Source organism: Elgaria multicarinata, chromosome 1 (genome assembly GCF_023053635.1).
Source record: "Elgaria multicarinata webbii isolate HBS135686 ecotype San Diego chromosome 1, rElgMul1.1.pri, whole genome shotgun sequence".
Taxonomy (NCBI): Eukaryota; Metazoa; Chordata; class Lepidosauria; order Squamata; family Anguidae; genus Elgaria; species Elgaria multicarinata.
This window is the reverse complement of record NC_086171.1, coordinates 106,703,961-106,728,400: the sequence shown is the minus strand read 5'-3', so window position 1 is coordinate 106,728,400 and position 24,440 is coordinate 106,703,961. Positions and strand designations below refer to the sequence as shown.

The window sequence follows — 24,440 nt, the reverse complement described above, 5'->3', positions numbered from 1 at the left end:
TTTTGAAGGGTGGGGGAGAAATCAGTAACGCATACTTTGTGTAGTTTAAATGTTATGTTCAGATAAATTATTATTATTATTATTATTATTATTATTATTATATTTATTTGTATCCCGCCTTTTGCCCAATACTGGGCTTCAAGGTGGCCTTACAAAATTTAAAACATACATTTTAAACCTAGGGAAAGAAATGTACAAAAATAAAATAAATAAATAAAACATATACATAGAATAAAACAATAAAGTCAGAGCTTTACTTGGAATTTTTTTATTGAAATACTTGTAAATATTTTAAGACGTAACAAATTAATAGCATATATTTTGCTTTCATTGTTTAGATTTTAAGGAAAAAACATGAACACATGGAAGACTGTCAGCATACTAGTTGTAGCATGCCTGAAGAGCAGTTCATATAAAAATATATTATGTGCTCCTTAGGGACAGTGACTTGAAAAAGTTAGTTAAAACTTTGATTTCTGATCGGACTATTATTGCATCCATTCCAACTGCCCAATTTGACTGTTTTCATTATGAAAACAATGCATTCTTTAAAATGGAAAACGTTCTGCCAAGAAATACAGCTGAGAAGGAATAGTTAAGGGCAAACACATCCGAATAGAGTTAAGCTTTTCTAATACAGATACACCATGTCAATGTCCTCTTGCAAACTATTTCAAGTCAACACCAGAGAACCAGCAACCACTTGCAAAATAGTTCTGTAAGACTTGTAAATAAACATTATGTCTCCAACAGCAATTGTAATACCATAAACAGATATTCCTGCAGCTGCATCACAGCTGGTCCAAACAGCTTTCAGATTCCACTGTCAGGCGATATGTATTACAACAAGAACACAACATTCCTTCCGAAAAGAAGTCTGTATTTTAAAAACCATCACGCAGGTAGTCCTAGCCTGCTTGTTGTTCATCTGCTTTTAATTGACCTGTCAATGAACCACGACACATGAATCCAACAGACTTCTTTTGGGCGAGACTGGGGTGGGGGAGGGGCAAGGCAGTACACTCAACTCTAAGGTGCAAGTGGGTGGTGGTAGATCACCCCTTTACTACTATAGGGTGTGTGAGGATATAATCATCTCTTAAATTGCAAATTAAAAAGTCACTAAAAGCAATGTTATCTGAAACACTGGAGGAAAACCTCTATAATAGGTCTCTAAAGGAGTGTGGTATTCAACAAACGCCATTAACTTATTTCCTGGAATGCTGTAATCTCCTGAAATAATACAGATGTTGGTTGCTAAAACAGCAGCTAAAAATCAGCTTTGAAGAAAATAACTATTTATTCATCTCTAATCTGTGATCAAACCACCACCTCCTGCATGAAATAACCTTCTTGTAGGATTTCAGGAACATGATATCCTGCAAAACATCGGAGCAGTGGGGAAAGGGTGGTGTGTGCCAGTTTTTCCCTACCTGGTAGCTACAGAAGGAATATACCGCCATTTCTTTCCTGTTATGCAACTGTTCCCTGGTGAGCAGCAAAAGAGGCATGGAGGAGGGGTGGTTTAACCATGGGTCATTTATTGAACCTGTGGTTTATTAACCACCATGAACAACCCAACAACAAACCATAGGTTTTCAAGGTGGTTTGCTCAAGAAATATAAGCCATACTGCATTGTTAACAAGCCACCTTGCAGAAAATATCCTGGGTTCAGACAACACGCTAAGCCATGGTTCAACAAACAACCCACAGTTCACCAACAACCCACATTCAGCCACTGAGTGTGGGTTAGCATGTTGTGTGAACCCAATTCATTTTGCATTATCTTGTTGTAAAACGTACAAGGGCCCAGTATTGTAGATCAGTATTATCTCCATACAGCAGATGGGAGGCTAAGGCCACATGGTATGTTCATGGCAAATGTGAGATTGAACTGGAAAACCACCCCATCACCTCCCCTCCTGATGGAGATGTGGATGTGCGTGAATAGGACTGGGAGAAAGACAGAGAATAAGCGTCCCCACACACTTGGCTGGCCTCCACCCATCACTGGCCCCATTTTGAACACTCCACCAGCTCAAATAACATACATACAAAAAAAGTACCGGAACAAGGTTTATTGAAAACCAGCTCAAAGCCTGGTGGTGTGTGTGTTTTAAACAGCCATTTTCCCCATAACCGGATTTTATTCTAAACAAATGGGCCATTCTTCTTTGCTTTGTTTTTTTTTAATTATAACAGATAAAAAGTGATTATTATTTGCTTGAAGGCATTACAGAAACAAGCCACCACTTCCCATATATATTTTAGAGTGATGGGGACTGTTATGGGTGGGTGGGTTAAACCACACACTTGATACAGCTTGTAACATCACCACCACATCTATCTTTACTGTTTATCATTGTTAAAGCTTACTCTTTGCCTAGCAGCATGGCTTTCAGAACTGAGAAGTTAATACGCTTCTGAGATCTTTAAAATCCCCTGTGGTCTTTTCTAGAAGACACCATGCTCTTTAACCCACCACATTACAAGCCTCTGAACAGTTTTAATGTAATAAAGCCTAAAGAATACCCCAATATCTCTGCTCAAAAATTACACAGCAAAGAAGGGGCTGGGCATGTGGAAAAAAGGCAACTCAGGGTGTGAGAAAGTAGCCGTATATACAGATGTATGTATAACCCGCCTGCTTAAAAAGCAGAGGAGCAGTGATTCGTGTAATGTAATTTAATCAGTTAACTCATGCCTGCAGAAAGCAGTCAGGGGGCGGAGGCGAGAGAAACATTTCCAGAACTTTATGTGTGACCAAACGGCCACAGTCTTAAGAGAACGGCACTGATGGTGTTTCTGCTTCCCTGGTTCTGTATAGAGTTATAAACCAACTTGACACATTATAAAAGCTGAAATATTTAGCTGATTGAGTTAACCTAGGGAATTAGTCTTTGAGTAATCAAAAAGGTGCCCCCAAATGACTTGGGAGCAATTTGTCTATAAAAGTTATTTTTAAACATATATGTGTTCACAAAAATTGCATGGCAGGAAGCCTCCATTTTAGAAGAGGCATTTCACCTCGTCCTCTCACCCAACACTGAATGCTTCTTCTAATTCAGGGGTAGGCAACTTGTGGCCCGCTAGATTCTTTGGCCTACCACCCTAGCCAGCATAGTGAGAGATGACGGAAGCTGTAGGCCAAAAACATCTGGCAGACCAAAAGCTGCCCACCCCATTCTAATTCCTGGAAATTTCCTAACAAGTTCGTATCTAAAATCAAAGTGCATATTTTATTCCTTCAAAGTTATTTATGCATATGCAAGCATATGGAAATTTATATGCTTAAGTGATTAAAACACATATGGTCAAGTAACTAAGAGAGCAATCCTATGGTCCTTGGGAGAGTGTCCCAGGGACCATAGGATTGTTTGGAGTTGTCCTCCCGAGGCCATAGAAAATCCTACAATCTTGGAAGAGGGACTGAGTTCTGAACCCTCACCCTTCCACAGCTGCTGTAGAAAGAATTGTGCCAGCTGATTCCTGATGTTGCAAATGTGGCATCAGGGGAAGGGAAAAGGGACATTTCGGTGGGAGGGGCCAGGATATGAGAAATCCTATGGCATCTCCCGCCCTGGGAGAGCCCCTGCTAGTGCATGCTCTCTAGATGTGCTCAAAGGCTCATCTAGAAGAAAAAGAATTAAAAGGAAGACAGAGAGGTGAAAATCACTTCCCCTGCCTGCAGAACCCCGGCAGGCCACTGGATACCCAAAAGCCTCCGAGACTGGACACTGGAGTCCTTGGCATGTCTACTCAGAATTAAATCCCATTCAGTTCAATGGGGCTTCTCCCAGGTAAGTGGTTATAGAATTGCAGCATAAGATTTCTATAGTTGGCAAAGCTTTAAAATAATTATTAGATGATGTTACAGTCATACTGAGCTGAAGAGCCAAAATAGTCACCCAGCAGACAAGCCAATAAATTTACACAAGAGGAAGTATCAATTAAAGCATCAATATCAATTAGATGCGAAACTGAGAAAACTCCAAATTGCTACTAAAGCTCTAAGTCTCTTTTATTAAAAGTTAATATAGCAACCACAAGGTTATATATTTAATTGCTTTGGTGGGTTTTTAGGGCAGGGATGAGCAGGCTTCAGGTTTATCAGATCTGCTTTGTTCGTTACGTGAACACCAAGCTCCACCAAGAACCAGTTGCAAAAGATGTACACTTAGAATAAACGAACAGGGTGCTTCTGAGCACACCCTGAGCCTAGGAATTTGTTTTCAATTCCAGAATGATATTTAAGCCATTCTGTTATTGAAAGAAGTCCACTCCTTGATACCCCCAGCTTTCTTAATTTCAGCAGCCTAATTTAGGTGGAAAAGTCTTTTTGTTGTTGCTGTTGTTAAACAATTGAGAGTCAAGCCCTACTGATCTACTGCAAATGACCCAGAGATGCCCATCTACAATTTGCGCTCCTCTGTCCTGCAACTGGCAAATATGCAAGGGTCTCCTGGTAGACAAATTGACATGAAAGGATCTCCTAAAAGTAGAACATTACAAAAAATCTCCTTTACGAGACACAAGCCTTTGCCAGTTTACTTCAAATCTCTCAGAAACCTACCAACCTATGTTCTATTGAACCCTATACCAGGGATCCCAAGATAACCATCCCCACCTCCCAAAAGCAATCAAACTAGGGTCAAAACTTGCCAATGGCTGCTACTGTGGACTACTGTAGCAGCTATTGACAAAGGATCTCTTTAGTCCAACGAAACGACATCCACTTCCTACTCCGAAGTCAGATCAATAAAAGTGTGGTTCGACTGATGCAGACCACACTGGAGAACTCCAAAGGTCCTGACCCAGCCCCTCAGCCTTATGATCAGCTTCCCTTAAGAGGAATAACAGAGAGCTTGCAAATTACTAGGTCACGTCAACAATATGCCAAGGCTAGAGGTTACCTACAAAAATAAAAAGTGCTTACACAAGAGCTACAATGTGTGGGAACCACCAACTCCCAACAGCAGTTTTCCCTCTCTGAAGTCTGTCACCAGGCATGTCACCAGAACTGACTCATAAGCCTGGTTCGCACATAATGCTAGCTCATGATTGATATAAAACGTGGTTTGTTGTCCCTCCTAGGGCTTGCCTGGCAAATGATCAAACAAACCATAGTGTGTTTTCCCAGTCCCTGGTTCTTTGTTTCCCTCCTCCTTCATCTGTTTCCTCCCTGTATCTCAACTGCCTTTGTAGCACTGCAGTATTGGAATCTAAAGAAGGTGCATTTTTGACCACTCTTGCCCACTGCTTCTGTAGCCTAGTGAAACAATCCATGAACAACCCACAATTCTGGGTACAAATGTAACAACAACCCACAGTTTAAATAACCCACCATTCACAAACCAACAACAACCTATGAGTTCACATAATGGGTTGTTCATGGTTAATGATATAGGGCGGGATATAAATGTTTTAAAAACAACAACACAACAACCTATAGTTGACCCATAGTTGCAGGTTCATAAGTAACAACAAACCATGCTTCAACAAACCACAGTTAAACAAATTGTGGTTAAATAAACTATGATTTGTTGTTATGTGCAAACTAGGTCATAGTGGCTAGAACTGTAAGCTGGGAAGCCCCCAATTCAAATTTAGCTTTAGCTCCCATGTTACATTGAAGCAGCATGTAGTAGGTGTTGGGCAGGTAATCATCATCCAATGTGAACTGCCCCAGAGTTCTGCTACTGTGTCAGAGTCACTATGGAGTCAGAAGTGTTACCCAATCATAAATTGGAGGTGGGGGTTCAGAGAAAATGTTACTGCAGTGACAAAGCAATGTCATAAATTGCTCTCCAATTTAAAAGATACATTCCAAACACTGGTAAGCTAGAGTAAACAGAGCCAGGAAGGCCTATTATGACATGCTGAAGAGATAAAAAACCCCAACATGAACTGATTTACTGTTCTCATTGTTATGATTATTCCTTTATTTCTGTTTTGTGTAACCCCTTCCCCCCCCCCATATGTTTTAATGTGATTTTAGACTGTAAGCCTCTAGGCAGGGTATTGCTGTTTTATTTCTGTATTCTGTACAGCACCAAGTACATTGTTGGTGCTATATAAATAAATAATAATAATAACGAACTGAGCCAACTGGACTGACTTTCAATAGAGACTATCAAATGAGCTCTGATGCATACTAATAAAAACACTTGGGGGTGCCACACAGACAGTCATACACACATACCAAAAGCTTTATTTAACACTACTATCTACTGCTTATTCTGCCTTGCACTTGAAATTTTCTACAGTGCAGAGAGATGACCCACACCTGTTTTGCATGCAGAAGGTTCCAGGTTCCATCTACAGCATTTCCAGTTAAAAAATGGATTGGGTATACAAGTGCTGGAAGACTTCTGCCTGAAACTCTGAGGAACTACTGCCAGTGACTAGGCTAGATAAACAAATACTCCATCCTGGTATAAGGGTAAGTGTCTATGTTCTACAGAAGAGGTGGGAGGACTTCAGACTTGCAAGATCTACACTGTGTTTAGACAACCAAGTGGAGCCAGTTGAACAACAGGGGCACACACACATACATACATACTACTGGAGTTAAGAAACAAGGGTGCCTCTAAGTACATGCTCGGCCCAGAACTTTTCAGTACCAGAATGGAACCATCAGTCCTTTCACACAAAAACCCACTCTTGGTTTCCCCCAAAGTTTTCTTAATTTCAGTTGCTTAATTGGAGTGGGGTGTCTTTGCTGTTGCTATCTTTTTTTGTTGTTGCCACTGAATTACCACAAATCACCCAGAGGTTTACTTCAAAGAATTATACTCCAGCTGAGCAATTTATTCTATTCCTTACACAATTTCACACAAAGCAATTTATTAGATAGACTTTCATGTACTTTTGCACAACACCTATCAATAGGCTGGGCTATGTGTATTCTATGATTCCTGAAAGAACAGAACAAGCAGGAAATGAGATAACTGAGCATTGAAAAGGCAAGTTTCTAGCCCTTGTGACTGCAGAGATAGACTTAAAAGTTGTGTTGGCAATACCTGGTATATCTCTGAAATCAAAGGAGTGGCCAGTTATCAGGAACTAATCGCAGCAGTCCTAGGTGCATCATAAAAAAAAATCACCTGGTAGATCCTAATTTGGATTTCTGCACGCTCTTCCCACATTTCATCATAAGACTCTGACCATGCAGACTTCAACATCAAGTCAGCCTTTTTGTTCTCGCCTCCCCCACCCCTCCTAAAACCTGCTTTTTGTAACAGCTTGCCTGATGAAAAGGACCTGGGGATCTCAAAAGCTTGCACTTTCTGTGACTTTGAATTAGCCTAAAGGTATTACTGTACAATGAATTTTGGAAACGGAACTTTTGTAGCACTGTACACTTTTGTATCACTTCTGGACACAGAGCCCAGCTAATAGGCCTAAAATTGATCTGGAACGACATTTTAATCGTGAGAGCTACAGCAGCATAGCGGTATGGAGACAAAGCTGCAACTGGAGAGTGGCTGGTCTAAATCTAGCCTCACAGAGCAATCCTACATTCACATTATGCTGGGACTGGCAATATGCTGCTGCTATCCCAGCAGAACAGCTACCATATCCAATTCGTGCTAAGCTCAGGACGGAAAGGAAAAACACAGAAGTAGAAAATACAAAACCAGCATCAAAATGGCAGACATGCCCACAGCATCCAAAGAAAGTCTGCCAGTGCCCATCAATCAATAGCTGCCAATGCCCACATGTCACCCACACATAGAGGGCCAGAAGTCTACTCCATCAGCCTGGGTGGCACAGCCAAGAATAATGCTACTTCCAGTTCCCTAATGTAGTGAAAAAGGCTCAGTTTGAGGCATCATACCAAACTATGGTTTGTGCTAACCCTAGTTCAGAACCCAAACAAAGGTTTGAGTTTCTAAAACATACAGGCCAATTATGGTTTAGAGAAGCTTGCTTGGTTTGATTTTTCTGGTTGCTTGCCACTCTGCTTTCTATGGAGATAGAGCAGTGGCTGTAGCTGTCAGACATGATGCCAAAGCTTCATGCAAACCTACATCAAACCATGTATGTTGATTCTGATTATCCAGTTACAAGCCATGGTTTGTCAATTGAGACATGCCAAATTATTGTTAAATTTCATGATTTGTCATGATATCTTAATTGAACCACAGTGATTCCTTAACCATGGTTAAGGGGTAGGGAATGACTGCTGGTTTGTGTGCCCTTTGTCACCTGCTTTTCCCATGCTTGTCTTAAATATGATTAAAGTTAATTTGCACCATCATTTAAACATGCTTGGTGCTAGCCAGGATCTTCAAAACACTTTTGAATTAGCCTTTCATATAAGTCCACAAAAGTTACTAGGGCGGAAAGATCTTCAATATTCTGCATGCCAACACATTCCTATGTCAGTCAATGGGTGAGAAAGGGTGCACTTTAATTTTCTTACGATTTATGAAACCTTTATCTGGTTGCTTGGAGGGGGTTATTGCTCACTACAGGTGAATGGCTATTTAGAAGAATATAAAAGAGTCTAACTCCTAATTACGCTTGGTGCATTGTACTACAAAGCTGCTTATGTAGAATGGATGTGAGCCTGTTGGCTGCCAGGAGTCAGCTAAGATGATGGATGCTCTGCCTTGTCCTTATATTGGATTTCAAATAAATAGTGACAAGTGTTACTCGTAAGTATGTGGTTTGCTGAAAGCTGTAAAATTCTGGGTTTGCTGTACTGTGGTTTTTGTTCTGCCAAGTTTTAAAGACCTTCGTGCAATTGCAGCTCAGCCCAGAACCTATTTTCAGTGTATCTTTACTCTTCATACTGCAATGCTATAGATCAGGGTTGAGCAGCTCATTGCCCTTAGGTGTTTTGACCTACAACTCCCATCATCCTTCATTGGCTGTGCAGCTAGAACTGGTGGGAGTCACAGGCCAAAGCTTCTGGAGGGGCAGAAGCTAGAATAAAATTATCCTCATATGATATATGTAGGTCTGAGGATGCAATCCTGTGCTACAGAACCATGCCAGTGTCATGACGAATGTGCTAGTGGGTCAGTTATACTAGCTGTGTTGTGTATGTTGTGCTCATAAAGCTTCCTCCACCTTGTGTATGCTGTGCTCATAAAGCCGTGCTTGTTGGGGGAATGGTTATATTTGTTACATTTGTTATACTCTCAACTTAAAGCATTACAAGCAGTAAATAATTAAATAATATTTAGAATTGCAGATGACTACTAGAAAGCATCTAGCGATAAATCCCTCCATGGCAAGTCAGTCCGAGACCACAAATAGCAGCTATTTTGTGACACAAAATGCCGCACAGTTCCCAACTCCTTCTATCCCTTAAAATAAATGCTCAGCCATGTATAGTATTCCCAAGTGTCTTCTACAGTGGCACCAGGGCTGCAGGAAAGGGATGTAGGGAGAAAGGAATCAAGAGGAAAAACCCAAGAGTTTAAAGGGTACATGGTGGAGATAAAGAGCTTTACAGCAACTTTATATAACTGTGCTGAACAACTGCTGGCCATTTAAAAAATCTGATCTCTTAGCTACTCAAGTTGAAACCTGCAAAATGTAAATCAACCCTTTGTGAGACTAACTAAAATAGAGTCCCCTCAGGGCTCCACAAATACCACAGTGAACTCACTGAAGTGCTCAGCAAGCTATTCCCAGACCTTGATTTAACAAAGTCTCCAAAGGATTTCCTGACAAATTGCACAGTAAGAGACACTTCTTAGCGGAGAGATTTCTTTCAATTTTTAACCTTCATTTCTGGGATATGTAAAAAAAGAAATGGCTTCCTGAGATCACCTACTTGTCTACTAAAGCAGAAAAACCAACAGTCTAGCTAAGAGTGCAATCTTATGATTGTCTACTCAGAAGTAAACCCCACCAAGTTCAATGTGACTTTCTTCCAGGTAAGCACTCTAAACGGCTCACTTTAATGTATCCAATCCTCTGCAGAACACCATTTTCAGTTCATTGACAATTACAGTGTTTTATGGCAAAGGAAGTTCCAGCCCTCATGGTTTTTGAAAACATTTAGCATTTGGAATGCCAGGCCTCTACTACTTTAAAGTCCAGCAAACTGGCTGATGGCAAGAGAATTGAGCAAACTTACAGAGAGGTTGCTTCCAATTGCTGCACTGCTCCGAATCAACAGAAGAAGACGGAAGTAGGGAAGTAGGGGAAGAAGAACAAAAGACACAGCACAAGGAGGAAAATGGAGGAGGAAAAAGCTTGAGAAAGGAACAGGCTAAAGGAGGCCTAGGAAGCAAGGGTTGTGTAAGGGAGTGGTTCAGAGGAATGAAGCGGAGGCAGGGGAGAAGCCTAAAGATTCGAATCTATGAGAGGAAGCAGAACACACACACACACACACACACAGAGCAAGAATGTCTGGATGAAGAGAAAAAGCTCCAGAGGTAGGAGAGCTGAAGTTCACCAATTGATCTGAAATAACCAGCCAAACCTATGGCTGCAGGCCTGAAGTTTATTTTCAGTGTAGAAAAAATGAGTTCCCATGCATTTAAAAAAAGACACACACTAGAGATGACCGGGATTGATTTAAATCAAGGCAATTTGAACCACTGATTTAAATCAGCAATGGGGAAAAACCAAGTTTCCCATTGAAATGTTTTTATATATTTTCTGAACAGTGAAAATCTGACCACTAAACCATGTTAATTTACAACTCAATAGAGTATTTTATTTACACTGTTTCATTCCTGCAAGCAGGCTTTGCATCTCTTTGTCACAGTGCGTATATTTTGGAGGGTTTCCTTTTTTATCTAGGAGAAATGTCTTTAAAATATTCCCATATAAGGACTTTCTTATGACTAGCACCCATGATAGTTTGAGATTAACAGTGCAATCCAACACATGTCTATACAGAAATAAGTTCCACTGAGTTCAATGGGGTTTACTCCAAGGCAAGAGGTTATAGGATTGCCGCCAAAGTATAAGAATACAGTTAAGATGCACACAGGACAGTTTTGTCTCCTCTTTTTCTTTCCAGCGCTGCTCCTTTCTGGCTTGGCCCAAGCTGCATCTTTATAAAAACAAAGTAGTAAATAAAAATGTAACAGTCATGACTGATTGGTCAAAGCAAGGTTTGGCAGTTACCGGGCAGAGTAGAACAGTTTGTTTCAGTCATCTTCACTATTTTTCAAGTAGGAGTCACTTTGGCTCCAGGCACTACCCCAGAGGCCACTTGGTGTGTTTTTTCCCCTGGCTGTGGGGTGGGGGTTCTCCTCTCCACTAGTCAAGCAGCGATGCTGTGCAGCAGACATGGCTGGAAGTCTTTTCGCACCTCTCTTCCCCATCCACATCATCCAAGTAACTTCTCAGTCCCCAAGTCACCAGACAGGCAAGTCACAGATTCACTTGGCCCTTAGATTGAGATGGATCTTTGTCTTGTCACTGAGATAGTGCTCTTCTCTACTCCTAATGCAGGTCCATGTTGCTCTCTTGCCCACATATTCAATTTCACGCCCATTACCAGCACCTGTGATGGTACCACCACAGCTAGCCAATCACATTGCTCCCTCACCAGAGCTAATTGTCTTACTATCAGCTGTAAGGTGGATGATGAAGCGGGGAGAGAACACAGAGGACAAATAGTCAGACAAAATATTAGGCAACAGAGGGAACAGCACACTCATCGTGTGTTATTTTGCCGGTACTGCCCACAAGAAATGTTGCCCGTTGCACGGCTGAAAGTCTTGGCATCCTTCTGGGTGGCTGGTGCTCCTCTCTCCCTCGGTCCTCCCGGCCCTATCCCATCAGCCATTGCAAGTTCTGCCAGCTGTACAGGAGCAGCCGGGGTGTTTTTGGCCACTCCTGCCAGAGAGCTCTATGACCTATGGAATAGTGCACTTGACCAGGGTGGGGGGGTGGGAGAGAGGGATTATACACAACATTTTAATCAATTGATTACTGGATAAGCAACGGAGCAGGCCATTGTTTTTCCATGTTTTTTAATTCAAGAAAATCCGAACCAGGTCTAAGTCTCCTGAGACCCCACCCCTAAAGTCTCCTCCAGAAGCCCAGATCACAGCAGCTGACCCATGGCTAAAATAAACAAGGCAAATCTGATGATCCCCTACTGATGAGAGTGAGCAGATACTATAATAAGAGAAAGTGAGTGAATGAAAGAGAGATGCAGAGAGCTGAACTTGAGTAGACTGGAAGCTGCCAGTGGCCCCCAGGCCTTGCAATGAAGAACACTGGTTTATTTTCATCAGGTGAAAATGAAATGCCTATGGAGAGTGCAAATATGCATATTTGAGAAATGATCTGTGATTGAGAAATGGTTCTTCGCATTTCCATAGAAAGGAGAGATAGATTCAGCTTAACATTTAACTGTACAGTTAACATGCTTCTATCCAGATTATTTAATGCTAACCTAGTTATTAAGAGAAATATAATGTTTACTTTAAAAAGTAAACATCTACTTTAATTTTTAACAAATAATAATTTTTTATCCACCTTGCTATATTGCCTTTCTGTCTTAAGTAACACCTCTGCCTTGCTTGGCCCAGCTCCACAATCACAGGACAGAACAACAATCCTATCTATCCTAAAGTGACCAAATGACAGGAAAAAGGAGGGTTTGTCAGGACTTTTGAGAACAAATCCGGGAAGGGGGAATTGTGGAATTTGAAGAAAAATCCGGATTCTTTTCCACCCTCCCCACCCGAAGGGCAGCTCTAAATACTTATATCTATGGCGGCAAACTACAGTGGCCATAAAGAGGAATGGCCCTTCTTCTTATTCTTATTCTTATTATTATTAATTGCATTTTTATACCGCCCAATAGCCGAAGCTCCATTCCTACATATAGTTACAGACAAGCAACAACAGTTTTACTGTTAATGTCCTTCTTCCCCTCACATTTAAATTGGGGATGGGTTGTATAAATTGTGCTTACTCTTGTAAAAGGAACATGTCAGAAAAGGGCCTGATTAATTAAAAAAAAAAGTGGTACCACTTAACATTTATAAAACACTTTAGAAGACTCAAAAACTAAGTAGGTTAGTAGTTATCCCCAAATTGCAAATAAGGAGCTGAGAGAAGTTGCCTAACAACACCTAATGCATTCTTGGCTGATGTGAGATTTGAACTGAAGACTTTTTTACTTTTCTTTTTACATTTCTGTTTCTCCCAATAGCTAAAGTTCTCTTGTTGATTCATTGTTCAATCTCTTCACCAACAACCTTGCACTTGGCTTTATGAGTCCAGATTTTGTTATATTACTGAAAAAGATAGACAACAGCTGCAGGTCGAATGGATTTATACCTACCAGATGTTTTATCCTTAGTATAAAGCTACAATTCTTAAAAGTGTAAGGTGTGCCTACTTATCGAGACATGAGGCAGGGCCTGAGCAATATCAAATTCTTTCCAGCATTTTGATTCCTGCTTGGCTCCTCACAACTTCCACAGAGGTCTTTTTTGGATGGGACAACTGGCTTATAAATAGCCACTCTCAGTCTGGTCACCTGTGGTGAGTAAGAATTGACTCATGGTGTCCAACCAGTGAAGCTTTACAAAAGTTGGATGTTTAAAGCTGCGAATGATTGAGTTATGTTTGAGCCAGGATGGGGTTGCGGGGTGTGTGTGTGTGTGTGTGTGTGTGTGTGTGTGCAAGTGTGTGTGATCCAACACTGTGGCTATTGTAATTCTTCCTTTCCACCCACCTGTCTCATATCTGGAACATCTGTGTTCCTCCCACTTTAACTTCATTGCTTCCTGACAGAACAATTCTGTTTTAAAAGAGTTATTAGCGGTGGGAGTCTTTTGAGACCCTAAAGTAAAATGCACTCCTTCTCATTTGCCAGCAGTGTTTCATATTTGGGTCAAGTCTAAAATCTTTTCTTCAAGTTCCACTCAAGGTGGCTCAAGGCTTTTATTTCTTGGCCTGTAGAGACTCTTGCCATAAGGTTTCCAGTACTCAATACTCAGAAATTGCTTCATACAACTTCCTCCAATACCATATACATACTACACTGTACCACCACATCATATCCTCACATTCTTCAAACAGGAGTCCCTTAAAGATTGCCTTTACACATTCTCTTACTAGTAGGATAGTTGTTTCCTCAGTAGTTGCTTTCATGTCGTGCAAGAAAATGTACAAACATCTGCCTATGTCAATGATTAGAACTGTATATTTACAAAATGCACCAATAATGTGTTTCCCAAGCGGCTAGATGTGAGGTACATATGCACATTTTGTGAGTACAACCATGGAGGAAACAGTGGTAACATATGTCAGAGAACATATAGCATAGCAGTACAGAACCGGTGTGGCCTAGTAGCTTATGTGTAGGGCTTCAACCAGGTTAACTCAAGGGCATAGCCACATTCATCCACCAAGCTGACTGGGAGATTTAGGGCCAATCACCACAGGATGAGCACAATGTGGAGTTGGAAGAAGAAACAAAGTGTGCTACCCTGAGCTACATGGAAAAATCAGTAAGTCTACCTTTGAATTCTGCAAATACAAATTCCAATCCAAGATTAAGGTAAACACTTAATAACTTTTCATATGATGTATATACAATATTTAGAATCCCAGGTATTTAATCCATAGCCCTGTGAGCCGAGTTAGTTATCTGCACCTACAAGATGGGAAGAGACAGATTTGGTTCAAGTCACATTTAAACAATACACTACACTAGTGTCTCAAACTGTGTAAGACTTTATTATTTTATTGGGGCCCAGGGCATGAAGGAGCGCCAGATTGGCCATTAATGATACAGCAGTTGCAGTTTCCTCTTCTGAGTAGCTTGCTGGGGCAACAGGGAGGCAAAATACTGCCTTCATCTAGCCCAAGCTTTCTCTTTACTCCCTATCCAAAAGTGTAGCTGCCTTTCCTTTGCCTCCAGGCTTCAGTGCAATGAAGCAGAATAATGGCAGCCCAATAGGTACCCATTCAGTGGCAGCTTTGTGTAAATTTCAAGGCAGGTTTTGAAGGGCCCCAGAGCAGCAACAGAGGTCTTTAGAAGCATTGGTGCATGTATGGAGGTCTTTGGATCACCCCCTTTATTGGGAATCCTAGAATGTACGTTTAGGAAGGGAGCCCAAGTTCAAGATGGCTCTGACATTTAATTTTGTTTTTCAGATTGTTGAAAAACAGGAACCTGCCCTGGGCTGTTTTCATATATGAAGGTAAATACATCCCGTTAAGTCTTATTCAGACGTGGAGTTATGCCATGTCTGAATATTGCAAATGTGCAAGAGAAATATAATGTAATTGGCAGTCCACGTATATTTAAAGAAAAGCTAATTTACACATTACATATGAAGACACTCCTTTTGCACTCTCCTTTGACCTAGTGGGAAAGTCTTATTTTTACTTTCTCTACTTAGCAAACAGGCCACCCATTCTATTTTGTTAAAAATTAATGGAAGAGACATATGTTGCATTGTGCTGCAGAAAAAGCTAAGAGACTGTCAACCCTGACAGGTGACTGGTTTTGTGTCTGGGTTCTTATAATGCTTTTTCTGTCACCATGTGTGAGAGCCGCACATATTCATGGATGGTTGCATGTTCAATTGGGTTCTTGTCTGCTTAGAATACAAGAACCCCACAGTGAATTGCATCCTACAGAGACCTCGATAGAAGAGTCAACTGAATTGAAACAAAAGGGGCCAACAAAAGTCATGTGAAAGATTTAGCCTTGTGAGCACTGGGGTGAAATTTTCAGTGGAGCTATCTAAAATTTCTTCAGTTCTAACCTGGCACAATAATCACACTAGTAGAAAGCTGTTTCCAGGCAACACTAAGCCCATTCAGGCCAGATCTGCCTCCACTGCTCATTCTCTACCATGCAAAAGACTGATAAACATTGTTATTATGGATATTGTTAAAGGCAAAAGGAATACAGCACATTCTTCACAAAAATATTTTATTTGTTAAGATTTTCTTTTATCCCTGCTTTTAATTTTAAAGAAGATTTATAAGGCCTTGGGGGGGGCGGGGAGTAAATATGACATTCTCATAAAGTATAGTTAAATCTTGAATACTTCAATCCTGATCAGCTAACATTCTTTAGGTAAAAATATTCTGTAACTGTATAACAAAACTCTATTCTCTTGCTTAGCGTACACTGCAAACATCACATTGAATACTACAGAGACACCTGTATAGAAAACTATCCGCATTCTAAAAAAAAAGTTGAGACATTCATTTATTAACATTTAGGCCTTAGCTAGACCTAAGGTTTATCCCGGGATAGTCCCGGGATATCCTGTGTGTCTTTTACATGAACAGGGATGACCTCGGGACAATCCCGGGATAAACCTTAGGCCTTAGTTGCTCTTCTAACAAGAAAAAGTTACTGCAACACAGAAGGCATCTAAAAGTGATTATGCAAAAATACACATGGATAATTACAACAACACAGACTGAGGCCAGATCTACACCAAGCAGGATATGACACTTTGAAAATGGTTTGAAAATTGTATATGGACTGTGTCCTGGGCCCCAACAGTTGTCACTATTCTTATAAACCGTTTTAAAGCAGTAGCGTAGATCCTGCCTGATATACTCACCAGGAGTCTGGCAAAAGCCTTTGAGAACAAGGAAGTTTTAATACCAGCGGAAACTAAATAATCTCCTATGAGAAGGTGGGCACCAAAACAGAGGTGCTCTCCTTATCTCTGCTCTAATGACAGCAGCTGATAGAATTTGGAGCAAGGCCTCTCCTGGTTATCTTCAACTGGGGCTCTTCGACGTGGTACCTGTCTTGGGATCCACCAAGCTTCCTGCCCCTCCTGATTTTTACTCAGAGGCACTGTTAGAAAATAAAACTGGCGAGTGGTAGCAGCCAATGCCACCCAGAAAAGAGAAAAAGGCACACTGCAGATGGATGATAGGGATGACCTCAGGGACTAGAGGGAGCAAGGAGAGTGTTTTGCCTGTGCTGAGTGTGTGTGTGTGTGTTTCTCTGAGCATCACCAGCTTGCCTTCTATGTGAGGGCAAATATGTGATTTGTCATTTTGTGCTCAGACCCCACACAGGCCCTGTACCCATTTTCTTAGCAAAGTTACTTGCCTCTGAGCCACATGCATTTGCTTTCTGCGAAATGGGTTTTGGAACAGAAAACTTTGGGTTCAACAGAATGGTTTTGTGGTTTGGACCCCACCTCTCCCTTGTACTTTGGTTCTTGGCAAAGTTGCTTTTCCCATAGTTTCACCAGTTTGCTGTCTGGGAAATTTGTGACCAGCCGCGCCCGCCATGGCAGAGTGCCCGTGATACTCTCTCAAAATTCTAGATGTGCCTACAGACCCAAAAATGTTGTGGACCTCTGATCTTAAAGAATGAAGAGCTTTACTTGAGAGAAGGCACTTCCATGTGATATTTAGGGCTTTAGAGGAGAAATCAGCACCCTGAATTGGGCCAGAAAGCTAATAGACAGCCAATACCTTTGTTCAAGGCCTGGATATATTGTACAAGACCTGGATATATTCTTGCTGTCCTATGAGCCAGTAAATGAGTAGCCACAAATGTTTTTGGACCTATGGGTACATTTGGGAATTTGATAAATTGCTGTGCGCACCCACAAAATGGTTCCCATGGCGGATGTGGCTAGTCACATAATGGCTGCCATCAGGACATGGCTAATTAAAAGAGAGTGGGGGAGAAATAGTGAGGCTACAGCTTTGGAGGGAGGGGGAAATAGCAAAGCAAAGGGGTACGGGGAGAGGAGTAAGGCTAGCGACTAGGAGGGGGAAGAAACAGCGATGTAAAGGGGGGAGAAATAGCAAGGCTAGAGGCTGGGAGTGGAGAGAAAGTACAAGATAAAAGGATGAGTGAGCGAGAAACAGCAAGGTTAGGGGCTAGGAATGGAGAAAAAGAAGGCTAGGGAAGGGAGAGAAATAGCAAGGAAAGGGGTTGGGTGGAGAGAAATAAGGCTAGGAGCTGAGAGATAGAGAACAGGCAAAGGGGAACAATCTATGGGGCAGAAGAAGGTTGGGTGGGGCCAGGAAGAAAGTCTTTCCTTCTTTTCCTGCCAGCTGAATGGATGATCAATGGCAGGTTCAGGAATATGAAGGAGAACCTGGCGCCCTAACATTTTTCAATTGTTTAAATGAAAAATACATTTTTGAAGGAGGCAGGTAGTGGAGAGCTTTGCAGCTATCATTGGAGGGGCCCGCAGGCACCACACTGGGACCCCCTGAACTAAAGCTTCCGAACTGCCTTCAGGGACAGCCCCAAGTAAATCTCTTCTGTTATGTGAAAGATCCAAAAGTAATTAATGCCCATAGGCAGCATACTTAAAATAAAGGATTCTTGAATTACGTACATCTTGTACCTGTGCACCACTCCATCTCCTGCAAGCATGTTAATTATCTATTACAGCTAACAGAAGCTGAACCTCTTTAGGTAAATGTTTTGAAGACACATCAGTTATAGCCTACATAAAAATGTGTAAGAGTGCAAGCCTGGCCTTATGCATGTTGGCCAAACCATCTTGAAATTCACATTTCAGAAGTATTTCCCAACAATTGTTCCATAACACCAATCCTTCTATTTGTCCCCGAGAACTTTCCAAGTCACAGACAACTCACTTACTATATTAAGAACCTTCCCCCCACCCAATACTGAGCATCTTGAAAAAGCCTCAGAATAACACAACACAGCCACCAAATTATCCTGAGAAAGCAGCTGGTAAACAACATTTCACGAACTAACAACTTATCACTTTATAAATTCAGCTCAAACATACTGAACTACCACCAACTGTGAAGGGGAAAGTTATTTCAGTATATTCCTTCCAGCAATGAATAATAATACCCCCTTTTCAAAACAAGTAATCCACATACTGGCAGGGCTTTCCATGTTGCCACAGGATAGTGTTTTTCATACTATCCTCCTTTTCTTCTAATTTCATGAAAAACATCAACCAGAAAAAGTTAGTGAGAGAGAGGCACCACCTTATTTTATGAAAACCATTTTCCCTTTTAAACAAGACAACATGCTTCTGTACTGTGACACATCACCTACAATTTCCCAGTCTTTTCCTGTTTTATGATACAGACAACAAAACCACAAACATCCAAGTGTACATAAACAAAAAGATGAATTTTCAAGGCAAGTGGCAAATAAATTATTATTAAGTTTCTTACCCTAGCCGTCATTTACTGTGTTATACAATAGGCCTCCAAATTTATACCTACCACATCACAGGTGTGCAAATATTTGATTATTTGCAGCCAGGAAGTGTCAAAAGCTTTCGCCGCTAAATAATTACTTTGTCATTAAAGAAAGAAACCAGCTCATTTTTTCTCGGCTGCACCACACACATTGTTCAAAGCAAACCAAAGAAAAGGCAAATCCAGTGAGGAATAACCTGTTAAGATAGTACAGAAATCAGCCTCTACAATTTATTACCACTTGGAGACAGCCCATTTCCTTTTTGCTTTGCGTGAGATGGGATTAACTGTGAAAATGCTTTGTGACCTATTTAAATTATGTTTGACCACCACAAAGCAACAATTTAACCCTGAGACAGAACTCTCCTTTGAAGTGTTTATTCCAAGTCCCAGATATACAAAGGCAACATGGAATTGTATACTACATCCACTACTCCACTCCCAACAAAAGCTTTCAGTCTTTGTGAAATGATTACTTTAATTTTTCTATCTTCATTTCAAAATGACCTGTTTAGTAGATTGAATCAGTCAATATTTAACTTGAAAGGTCCTAAGACTCGCAACCAATTGCCTCTCCTCAGGATGATGTAAGTCTAGTTCCTTGTAAGAATACATACATACACACACACACACACACACACACACACACACACGCGAACAGGAAGACTGGTTGCCATTAGGCTGAGGGATGGTGAAGGAAAATATTCATTCCATATTATAAGGAGAGATACTGGGAAAGATATGGAGAGAAAACAAGAGGCCTTAAAACCTCTACAATATATGGGAAATGGAGAAACATACATTCCATTAACACAGCAAGAGGAGGAGAAATGATCACTTTACAGAAGACGTGCAAAAGAATAAAGAAATCTGCTGTAAGAATAAAAGCAGAGGCCAGATATGCAAGAAACTGCTTGTGAGAGATCATACAGGGAAGGCCTTTGTCAAGCCCCTTTTCTAGTCTACTACATCAATTTAGGCACAAGGGTCCAATTAGCTATAAATACAGACAGCCGGCAAAAAAATCTTGCTTGCAAGTATTCCCTTAACCAGAGAAAGGTAAGAGGCAGATGATGCTAACTCTAAAGCCTCTCTTACCCCCAATACAATTGCAAGGAAAGAAGGGTCCACAAAGCTTCAGGAATGAACTAGTATTAAAACTACTTAGGCTGCACTTCCTCAAACTTCAAATATTTCAGGAAGTATATGTACTTACATGAGAGCACATCTTTCTGAATTCAGTGGAACTAGCTTCCACTGAAAGTGTAAAAGCTGCACCATTTGACACCAACTGTCTGCTCAACACACTGAATTTTAAGCTTTTATCTAGAGGATTTTTACCCCATTCTTCAGCCAAGAAAGGCTCCTAGAGTGACTTAACATGATTAATAGTAAGACAAACCCTGCCCTCAGGCTTACAAATCTGAAAAACACTACACAAAAAGAAAGACTGGGAGGGAGGAATGCTTGAAAAAGTATCTTCTCCTAAGGCATCTATGCCTTTTGGATTGGTGCTTCTGGAAACCATAAGATAAGTTTCCAGAAGCACCCATTACTATTCTTAATAATTTTAGGCCAGTGGCAAATGTTCCTTTCGTGGGCAAGTTTGTCAGGTGGATATAGATCAATTTCAGTCATGATTTAGAACAGATTTTGGCATGGAAACTGCATTTGTCGTCCTATATGATGACCTATGCAAGGAGAAAGATAGGGGGAATGTGACCTTGTTGATTATCTTTGATCTCTCAGCAGCTTTCAATACCATCAACCATGGTATCCTTGTGGAACATTTGTCTGGGTGGAAGGCACTGCATTGTACTTGAGAAATATTTCTCTGCCCCATTGATTCTCCAGTATGGGGTTCTGCAGGGGTTGGCTTTATCCACCACCACCCACCCACCCCGGTTATTCAACAACTACATGAAACCACTGAGTGAGGTCATCCAGAGTTTTGGAGTGTGTCGTCATCAGTGCATCATCATTTGTGCAAAATGCAGCAGCCAGATTGGTAAGGGGAACAAGAAAGTCCAAATATACAAGACTGATTCTGGCCCACTTGCACTGACTGCCTTTATATTCCTGAGCCAAATTCAAGTTGCTGATTTTGATGTATAAAACTTTACAAAGCTCGAATCCACAATACCTGATGCAGCACCTCTCCCAGGATGAACCTACCCATACACTATGCTCAGCATCCAATGCCCTCTTCCGGGTGTCTCCTTTGAGGGAAGCCCGAAGGGTAGCAATAAGAGAGAGGGCTTTCTCAGTGGTGGCCTCCCAATTATGGAACGATCTTCCTGACGAAGCCCGAGTGGTACCAACATTTTATCTTTTTGGCACCATGTTAAAATTGCCTGCTTCTCTCAGGCATTTTAGCATCGAATGAAATTTAAATTAGGTCTTGGATATCTTTGGCTGATAGTTTAACAAATTGTTTTTAGATATATGTTGTCTCCGTGGGTTATCTGTTTATATGGTCTATGCAAATATGTTTGTTTTTGTACTTTGTATAATGTGTTTTAGTTTAATTTTTGTGAATCGCGCAAAGAGCTTTGGCTATGGGACGGTATAGAAATGTAATGAATGAATGGAATGAATTAAATTACTCCTACTCTGAAAAAAAAAGTGTCTCAGAACTGTGCTTCTCCACATTCCTCCTCCACTACACCACTATCAATGTCTGCCCTGAGTATTAGGTACAAGGCCATGGCAATGATTCTAATCACAATGCCTATACCTCATACCATATACATTAGGGCCAGCTGCTGATATTGGGTAAGAAGCAGTTATTTCCCAGACCTGACAATGACTAAGGCTACCATTTATGCTAGTAATCTCTTCCACTGGACAAAACAAGTTAGAACATGTCCAGATGCCTCACTTAACTAGGGGAATGGCTGCTGTTTCAGAGCATCCGATTTCTATAATATATAGGATGGAGATGCTTCAGCCTGTCACAGGCCTATCTATGTAACTGCTGGGAGTGGGCAGGTGGGCGAGCAGCACACACAAACAACTGGACAACAAACCCAAGGGTCTATACAGTTGACTCTCTACCGTGGGGACAAGGGAGAGAATGTCACTGGAGCAAACCAAGTTCACAGCATGTGCAGACATCCCCTTAGCTTCCACAGATCCAGTTTATTTATTTATTTATTTATTACATTTCTATACCGCCCAATAGCCGGAGCTCTCTGGGCGGTTCACAAAAGAACACTACACCAAATAAAGCAATGTAAATGTACTTTCAACAATACAATTGCAACACATCCCTCGTTTGCTGGAAATTCAGTAGAGGAAATGTCAGTGGTGCCAGTTGATCCTAATTTCAGAAGCCAGCCATGCCTGAAACTCTTTTCCTCTGATGATAAGGAGGGAGTTTCCAGGGCAGTATGTTGGGGCTAGATGTGGTAAATGTACTCCGCACTTGTTCAGAGGCACCTTCTTTTTCACCAATGCTATGTATGTTCCTTGATTAAACCCTAGCACTGATAATATGTCCTCCTGAACCATTCCTCAGCCCTCAAGCGATGTATCAAGGCCCCAATAGGAGAGGCAAAGGAAAAGTAATCTCCTCATTCTTCATGTAGATACAAGAGGCACCCAGTCCTTAGTTTGAGGCAATCTTTAGCTCTGAACCCTGTTTTCAGACCAAGTAAAATATTCTGAGCATCCAGAATGCAACTTTTCCCTCAGCACTGCAAATGCATCGGAGATTGGTAAATTGAACTTCCAGTCAGGCATCCAAAGAACCTAAGCATTACTTGCTGTCATAAGATATAATAGCCATTATTTTAAACAGATTTTTAAAAAGATCAAAGCAAATTTACAAAAGAGATAGAATATCAACAACTATCAAATGTGATTACTTAACATAAGGTCTATGTTCAGAAGCACTAGATCTCCAAAGATTGGCCACTAGGGATAAACAACAGAAGTTTGCAACCCTGGGTTGCAAACTTTGGTACGGACCTACCTGGTCTCTTTATTATTATTATTAATACAAATTAAGCATCACTGGCCTCCATGGCACTTCATAGAGTAACATTTTAAAAAAAAAGCCTCATTTTATTCCCGCCCCGAGGATCCTACAAGTGTCGATAGTGGGCGGAGGCAAAAAAGGAAGGAGAAGTAGGGGCGGAAACGCAACGCTAAAGGTGTGCAATCCTATACGTGCCTACTCTGTTGAGTTCAATGGGCCTTGCTCCCAGAGAAGCATGCCTAGGATTGCCGCCTCTATGAACTGGGAAACGCAATGAGGCCGTTGCAACTCGGCCCTCTTGTCTCCAGAGTTGGTTCGCCGCCGAGGGGCACCCTCAGAGTCATCCAGCCCACCCCGGCCCCGCGCCACTCACCGAGATGCAGGGTGAGATTGATGGTGTTGGGGTACTGGACGCCGGCCAGCATGGTCTGACTCTGCCACCAGGTGGTGTCGGCCTGGTTGTTGTAGTCGGTGAGGAAGGCGGCGCCGTGCTGCAGGTGAGGCTGGGCGGCGTCGCACAGGTGGCACGACTTGGTGACCCCCGTCACGCCGGTCTGCACGCAGTACTCCTCCGCCGGGCTGCCACACGTGTTGGTGGCCACCACCGTGGCGTTGAAGGCGGCGTTGACGAACTCGGGCATGCAGCGCTGGGGCCGCCCGCTCTGCTCGTCCGCGCACTCGTCCATGGCGCCGCCGCACAGCCCGGTCAGCAGCGGCAGCAGCAGCAACGAGAGCCGCCCGAGGCGCAGCCGGGCGTCGTTCATCCTGCCGCCTTCTCAGAGCGAGGAGAAGCCCCCGCCGCCGCTCACAGTGGCCTCCTACACGAGCTCCCTCCTCGCCTTGCAGCCTTCCCGGGAAAGCCGACGCGGGCCCGGCTGGTTACAGGAGCAGCAGCAGGAGGAGGAGCAGCAAAGTCACATCTACCAACTATGCATGTAACACACACACGCACACGCACGCACGCAGTCTCTCCCCTCCCTCCACTCTCTTTGCTAAAGGGTGGGGGCACCCGCGTTGCACGCTGGGAGTCGCAGCCCTCCAGCAGAGGCGGTGGCGGCGGTAGAGGGGGAGGAGGAGGAGGAGGAGGAGGGGGGGGGATGGGGCTTGACTGGGGTCCTGGGCTAAGAGCCCTCCTCCTTCCTCTGCTCCTCGCCTTCCTCCGTCTTGGAATGCTTTGAATGGGGAAGAATTCCCTCGTGGGAACTTACTGGCAAAAAAAAGAAAAGAAAAAAGTCAGCCCTCAGGGAAGAGAGGAGGAGGAGAGAGCAAATCCTGGACTTCCTGCAGCGCCGCCAGGACTTTTCTCTCTCTCTCTCT

General features: G+C 42.1%; 1 protein-coding gene across 1 annotated transcript in view; it reads right to left on the bottom strand.

Moving 5' to 3' along the window:
• The window catches only part of LAMC1 (laminin subunit gamma 1), a 146,800-nt gene extending 122,764 nt beyond the window's left edge, over window positions 1-24,036 (bottom strand). Inside the window, exon 1 of the mRNA XM_063134582.1 lies at window positions 23,497-24,036. Coding sequence (XP_062990652.1) covers window positions 23,497-23,887 — 391 coding nt within the window. The 5' untranslated portion in view covers window positions 23,888-24,036. The remainder of the gene's footprint in view (window positions 1-23,496) is intronic.
• Between the last annotated feature and the right edge of the window lie 404 nt (window positions 24,037-24,440).